Raw genomic sequence first — 7,875 nt, forward strand, 5'->3', positions numbered from 1 at the left:
ATGTGTCACGCACATAGTATCTCTTTATTTCGTACAACAGCAGCACTCATCTTGTTTGTTTACAGCGGATGCCGATGAAGCGGCCGTAAACCGGAAACTGATATGCCGACAACTGACAATAGCGGAAGTTCGTCGCGGCGCTTGTGCACATAGCCTATTTCAAGACCAGAAAAACTTTGAGTTTTTTAGTCATGCGATTTAAAACAAGAAGTGGAAAACGTTTAAAGGAAATATATTATTGTTGTGGAATTAATTTAATTTATATGTGAAAAAATGTTCACCCACACAATCATACACACCAATACCATAAAAATATACAATTGTTTGTGCAAATAGCATAATTTACAATCAACAAATAACAAGGAGCTTACATAACACTGGAAATGGATGTCGACTAATATTTATGTCATCTGAAAATCTGTGGTATTAAATACTCAGGATCTGGAATATTCCGGCTAAATTTCCCTTCTAAGCATTCACTAAAGTTAAAATGATAGCATATGTCAATCGTACAACAAACCAAAAAATTAGGAGGATTTATAGAAAAACTGATCAACATGTAGTCACAAAACACCTGATGAGGATCTATCCCATGGTTTTGTGTTCTTTAACTCCAAAATGTGAAACATAAACTGCTTGGGGTTTACATGTTACAAAAGACCGTTATATGTGAACTGCATAAACACATTATTAACAATGGGTAATTCATTGACAAAGACACATTATCGCTAATTACATATAAAAAAAAAAAACTGCATGAGAAACCATGTAAAAAATTTCTGTCCAACAAATCATTAGCTTAATGAGGAAGGCAACAATTCTGGGTCTGTTTGCAACAAAACATTATCATGAGTTTTCCTGTTCAAGTCTCAATGTGAATCCCATGTCAGTGGCAATTAATAATCATGACTGGCATCATTCCTATGCTCAGATAATGAATTAGGAGTTTACTAAAAAAACAACCGCCGTAGACACTGAGCAAGATTAACGTGGAAACTATGATGTACAGAACCCTTTTCTTCCCTCTCTCTTTCTCACAAAGAGAGATCAGAAACAACATGCATGCAAACTGCATGCACAAGGATGCACGATTGCACTTGGCCAGAGTAGCACGGCCTGAAACGGAGAGGAACAAGGGTTAACATTCTAGATTTAAACTAAGAATAAGTAACCCGGGTCAGATGAGATGTTACTCTTCAACCCTCAGACCGTGCCTTCGCACTCGTTCGTAAAACAGCAGGTATGCGCTGGAGGAGAGCGCCTCCTGAAGGCTGGCTTTCCTCACAGAATCATCAGAAACCCAGAGCCACTGCGAGCTAAAAGGAGAAGTTCCACGGGGAGCCGCAGGACAGCGGCGGTACGTGATAAAATGTCCCGAGTGCATGTCGCCATGGTGAACCAGCACAGCTGTTAAGCGGAAGAGGTACTCTGAGGGGCTGGGGGAAAAAGAGTTCAGTTTAGAAGCAGTTAAAAAAAAAAAAATCTAAGTATATTTTCTAGTTCTCTTTATAATAGCATGCATGCATCTACCTGTAGTCGTAAGTGAGGTTGAGTTGTGAGCTCAGTCCTGGTGAGTGTAGAAAGACAGAGGGAAAGGTTCCATTGGACAGTGGCTTATTGTTGTTGCAATGTTCTGAATCAGCAAAAGAAATTGAAATTAATCTTAATGAAGACACTCAAAAATATATTTATATAAGTATTCTATAGGAAAAATATATAATAACAACATTTCATAATAATAGTAACAACAACTATTATTATTATTATAAAAATAGCAAAGAAATTGCACGGATATTTGATTGGTTTTTATAGATGAATTACTTTTTATCTAGAGTAAATCCATATTCACTGATCTAAATGACAACATCAGCATTGAAATTAATCTTAAGACACTCAAAAATAAAATTATATTTTGTATACATTCTATAGAATAGTATTAATAATAAAAAATATAAATAATAAGAATAATTATCATCATTATTTGTTATTATAAAGAGCAAAATGGCTTTAATATATCTATCTATATTAGTATATTGACAAATCTAAAGACAACTTTAAAATTCATCTTAAGACATTTTATATTGTATTTTGTATATATTCTATAGAATAATAATTATAATAGTATTAGTAGTATTCATAATAATAATAATAATAATAACTATAAAAATTATTATTATTATCATTATTATAAATAGCAAAAGGATTGCAATGAGATTTCATTGGTTTCACACATAAATAAACCTTTATCTGGAGTAAACCCACATTTACAGATCTAAACGGCAGCATCACATCACGTTGATAACCAACGGAAAAGTTCACATCTCTTACCAACACCATTGGCAATGGTTTTGTCTTTCTGTTCTCCGGCAGCTTTGGCAGATATGGGTTTGTTTGTTCTGCTGGTCCTCTGCAGGTTTTGCCCAGCAGTGCAATGTTTGTATCGATCCAGAGACAAATACTCAGTAAACTGAACATGCTCTTGCCTCTTTATGGGAGTGCCCTCTTTAGACCACGTCAGTCTCTGCAAGTGGATGCAGAGGCACTGAGGCAACTAAACGTGAAAAGAAACACACACACACACCAACAGTGTGTTATTTAAGAGCGCTTTTAAGGCCTGTTCACACCAAGGACAGTAACCAAGGACAATAAATATATCATTTTTAAAACGGTTCAAAGAATAGCAGAATCCACACCACAGCAATAACAGCACAGAGGAACGATATAGTTGGAATCACTTTCACAGCAATATTTTTCCAGCAGATGAACGATAAAAACATTGACAGCCACTCAGAATCCATTCATCGAGCATTTAAAGCGGCAGATGACAAAACTCTAGTGTGCACTTAGAATAAACAGAATGATATTGTGAGTCGGTGTGGACATTATCGTTATAGTTATCATTCTTGGCGTGAACGGGCCTTTAATCTTTTATAAGCCAACTGTCAGAGTTCAGGAAAGGCTGTTGGTCTGAATGTGAGAATTTCAAACATGTACTGTATACCTTCCCAAGTTTCAGCTGTTTGACAAATGTCGTCCTCTGACTCTCAAGGACTTCTCCATTTACAAGCTCTCCAGCCTGTTGCTACAAAGAAATGGAGAGAATCAGTTCAGCAAATTAATGATGAGGTACAATGGTACTAAAGCAACTTGTCCTGCTAAATTTAACATATATGATACCTTGGTACAGTTTTCACACTCCACTTCTTTGATGGTTTCAGAGGAGATGAAATGCTTTAGACACTGGTCCAAAGTAACAGGTCGGCCCTGAAAGAATGATACACCAGTTATACTTTTTGTCTGTAAGATGCTTGCGGAGTAATACAAATTCAACTGTCATATTTAAGGAAGCTATTCTGCACATGTAATTGTGAATTACTGAATAAGTTTGCATTACCCACTGCACTGAAGGGATTGAAAGAGACAAGCTATCGAAAGAATCATAGTGCACAGGACTCTGAAAACAAAAACAGAGAGGGTTAACAATTCCATTGTTTCAATAAGATGCCGTAGACATAAATATTTTTTAAATCTAAAAAATTTATTTAAAAGTGAATATGAAAAAAAGATCACCTGCTGCTCACAGCGCTTGCAAGCCATATAACTTGTTAACCGCCCATGAAAAGGGTGCCGAGTCCTCCATAAACTTGGAATCGGATGTAATGGGCCTGGAGATGAAAAAGATAAATTACTAAATGCTAAAAAAAAAATATGAATTTCAGGCAATAAAAAAAGAAATTGTCTAAATGTTTAAAGAAGAAAGTCTTCATTTACCTCCACTTCTGCAGCTGATGTTTTTTTCTTTGGACTCCACAGATTTCTGAAAGCATTAACATTAGGGTGGTAAGAAATGTCTATGGAATATCTATTTATTTCTAAGTCCTAATATTGCATTAATGGTGACTGCTTTTGTTTACCTCCAGTGTTTGCATGTCGAACAGGTGAGCAACTCTGGGTTGGCGTTCCCGTTCCTCCTCTAATGATGATGTGAGAACATGAAAGAGCTCATGAGCATCCTGTGGAGATAAGGCAAGAAATGCTCATTTATATTGTCATTATTAAGTTAAATTTCCCTCAAAACTTATCTTTGATAATCAAAATGACATATTTAAACTTTTGGACCTCTGAAAAAAATTTCTTCAAGCCTTAAAATAGCTTGAAATGTAACTCTACACCCTTGCTTCATTTAGTTTACGCGGAACCATGAATATGTAAATTAGCCCCCGACTCCATTCAGTCGCACTACCTGATCCACTCGGTCAACTTTACTGTTGTAAACACTACACAATGTCTTAAAATTATTAGCCTTTGGTTTGATTATTTTATCAGCTTATAATGTGTTGCTAATGTTACACAAACCATGTTCCTGTTCGCCAGATCAGAGTCAGACAGCTGCTTTCTAAAAATCAGCATGGTTTCAAACCATGTACACTGCATTTTTAAGGAGAAAATACTCAGCAATGGCGTTGACTGATGAATTTCCACATAGACACATTAAAGACTTGATTTTCACCACAGGGGGTCTTTAATGAATTCCTCCATTTTTAGGTGAACTATTCCTGTAAAATATTCAACTGCATTTTCTTTGAGAACATCCTACCTGTTCCTCAAAGGAGCTGATCTGCCATCTGTAAAGTCTGAGAGCTTCTAAAAGGCTTCCCGCATCTAAAATATTATCTTCTCCAGGGTCATGACTTGATAGGGCTTTATAAATGAAGGAAAATGGAGAGAGCGCCCTTTTAGTGTGCATTAACATTTTGTGCATTTGTGTGCGCTGAAGTGAATGGGAAAGAACCTTTAAGTAACTGCATCAGAGATCTGGACAGCTGAGTCTCTCTCTCTGTTCTCTCTGGATGGACACTGCTTTCACTTGTAAAGTCTTCAAGCCATCTGATGAAGGAAGGACACGCTGCCAGGCCCTGGAGAAGTGAGTTCATAAAGCATGTGTTCCCCAGATTAAGCAGACCAGGAACCATACCTGTGAGAGACATGATTCATTTAAGCAATGAATACAGTCACAACACACTGCAGTGCCTGCAACCCTTATAGCTATTAATATAACAGAGCCTTGAGACTCATTGCTTTCATAAAATGGTTACTATTTTATATTTTATACTTCTAAACATTTTCATTTGTGAAAAGCAAATTCATGAAGTGGCATTCTTATGCTACAAGATGTAGTCCCTTAGTTGAGGCACTGTATTGCCCTACACATCCAGCACCAGAACAGTCTATTATATAATAAAGGTTAAAGTGACCATAAAATCAATTCTTGTTTTTTTTTAATGAAATATTGCTGTATTTGGTATAAATTATTTTTTATTTAATTCATGTGCCCTTGTTATTTTTAATCGAAATAATTTCCCATCCCTCTTGCAGAGACATCTCTTCTCTGATGACATGTTCACTGGTGTGAGGGCGGGACAACCTGTCAATCACATGAGATCACAGCAATAACAAACCGCAATAATCCAATCAAGTCCCATTGAATAAAATCAAGTCCCGCCCTACATTTTTTTCTTGTTCAAGATGCAAGGGCGAGACTTGATTTTATCCAATGGGATTAGATTGGATTGTTGTGGTTAGCTATTGCTGTGAAACAGCTACTGTACTTAAACAAGAAAAAATATTTAGGACGGGACATCATTTTGTCCATCAGGAATTGATTGGATCATGTCTTTTGCTGATTGCTGTAATCTCATTTGAGTGGAAGGTTGTGTACACGTCATCAGTGAAGAGATGTTGTTTGAAGTTGTTTAAAGTTTTTTTTTATTATTTATTAAAGCATATGAATGTACAAATATGATTTGCATGGATAAATCATTTGTAATAAACAATTTGTCAATTTTCAATTCATAGTGACTTTAACTTCCTTGAAGACTTTTAACTACAAAGAAAACAAACCTTTTCTCTTCTTCTTCCTGTCTGAAATTGGCCCCCATAGTACATAAACTCCAGCAGCCATGGCAGCAGCGATCCCACCAATCACACCCCAGTTTTTCATCATCTTGTTCCTGAAACATAAAGAAACAAATAAGTGTTTTCAAATTTGGTTGCATCCAGCACAGACAACTGGATTGAAATGAAGTGACAAAGTTAAAGAGCACATTTACAGATCCTTACATGTAGACTGATCACAAACATGTCAGAGGGACACCTGTGGCAGACAGCAGACTAACTCTGACCTTGACAGCTGTGTTTGCACTAAGTCTAGCTCTCTAGCGAAATCCCATAAGCCATTAGTACATATCACACTTTTTTTGGGGGAAAGTAAAACATTTAAAGCCATACCTCGTGCTCAGATTCATGCTGCATACTGAATTATAGCTTTCTGAATCATTAAATACCTATAAGTGTTAATTTTACATCTATTGTTAAGACAGATGGAGTAGTTTGAATAAGCTACTGCTGGCTATCAAGCTAGGAAGAGAACCACCCGAACACGTTTATTACAGCACTTGTGTTTACTGGGTCTAGACCAGCAAAAAGCAAAATAAAGACAGATTCGCATGTTTATTCATCTGTGATGATCAATGAAATACAAACACAGTAATAAAAGCGAATGTCTGCTGGCCTCCAGTGCAACAGCTGGGACCAACTTTACTGTCCTTTCCTGCGTCTAGTTGAGCTACACAGATTCACTATTTAGCCGTCATGGCACACGTTTCCATACAAACTCAAACCTTGCAGCAGATCCAGTGCGTAAAAACTCTCGAACAAGCTTGTCTGTAGTTCCCTGTTTGCACCAAGGCATATTTCACTGCGCCCGCATGTGCGGAACTAAACATTGCGCATTGTTGTTCGACGGACCTTCCGCGCAGTAGGACTGAGCCTGCCGTAAGCGGAAATGATGGAAGGGTGGGAAAGCTGAATTTATAATGAGAGTTTGTTTGTAAAGTACAAAAATCCATTGAAAAAAAAAAACATTAAGTGTTCAATATCCACCTTTACTGTTTGCCAAAATGCACTTCTTGGGTTAAATTAGCTGGATAGAATTCCCAAATGATGGTCTTAATGAGTGAAATCAGGTAATAAACTGACAGAAGAGACTCATTAGATTTAAAAACAGATATAAAGGCTTTATTAGAAGAAAAGAGACCATTTTTATCACTTTATCTGAGATTTTGTTAGATTTGTCTATAGTTCTTCAATATTCAAATCTGTTAACTTGATTTTGTAAATCTAATTATGGATAAAGTAAAGACAACACTGAATAAAACACTGAAGATTAAAAATATATAAAAAGCTATTATAAATATACCATCTTAATATTTTGACTATACTATAAAACTATATGTATTATGTATATGTATAAAAAATATTGTTGGTTTAACTAAAAAAATAAGTAACCTGGTTGCCTTACAGTTTTAGGTTAATTAAAACATTTAGTTGATACAATGAAGGTTTGTTTAATCAACAGAAACTCTAAATATTTTTATCTGAACCACTTAAATTATCTTAGTTGATTTGACAAAAGAAAAAAAAAGTGATAAATCATGAAAATAATAATAGTAATATTATTTTCATCATGATATTTTATTTTTTAATTATTATTATTTTTTGCTTCCAAAACCCATCTTTTTTTTTCTTTTTTATTACAGTATTTACAGCAAAATTACATTTATTGTCTGTTAAATCTAATCTTTGTTATGCATCAAGTCTTACCATCATATCCCTTGTTAAAATTACATCATCCTTTCAAGGACAAGTGAGTACCTACCTATTGTCACGTTATCTAATATTTTGTTCGATTTGTCGGTAGGTCTTCGGTAATCAAATCTGTTAATGGCAAACAGTGCCATGACCTTGTGCACTAGCAAGCCTAAAATTGTTTATATAGTTTTAAATGCTTCAATGCAATTTATTAACCATTAGCCT

The 7,875-nt window shown here is 35.5% G+C and overlaps 1 protein-coding gene across 1 annotated transcript; it reads right to left on the minus strand.

The window, feature by feature from the left end:
- Nucleotides 1–243: 243 nt before the first annotated feature.
- On the minus strand, nt 244–6,843 carry usp30 (ubiquitin specific peptidase 30). The gene is made up of 14 exons (XM_081366078.1): nt 6,681–6,843; nt 5,902–6,011; nt 4,793–4,975; nt 4,598–4,701; nt 3,915–4,013; nt 3,772–3,817; nt 3,571–3,665; nt 3,395–3,454; nt 3,178–3,264; nt 3,002–3,082; nt 2,329–2,551; nt 1,531–1,633; nt 1,223–1,436; nt 244–1,116 (listed from the first exon to the last, which is right to left on the minus strand). Exons 1-14 carry the CDS (start codon nt 6,749–6,751, stop codon nt 1,048–1,050), a joined length of 1,545 nt encoding a protein of 514 aa, XP_081222204.1. The 5' UTR covers nt 6,752–6,843; the 3' UTR covers nt 244–1,047.
- Nucleotides 6,844–7,875: the final 1,032 nt, after the last annotated feature.

The sequence above is a fragment of the Scardinius erythrophthalmus genome, assembly GCF_964197995.2.
Source record: "Scardinius erythrophthalmus genome assembly, chromosome: 5".
Classification (NCBI taxonomy): Eukaryota; Metazoa; Chordata; class Actinopteri; order Cypriniformes; family Leuciscidae; genus Scardinius; species Scardinius erythrophthalmus.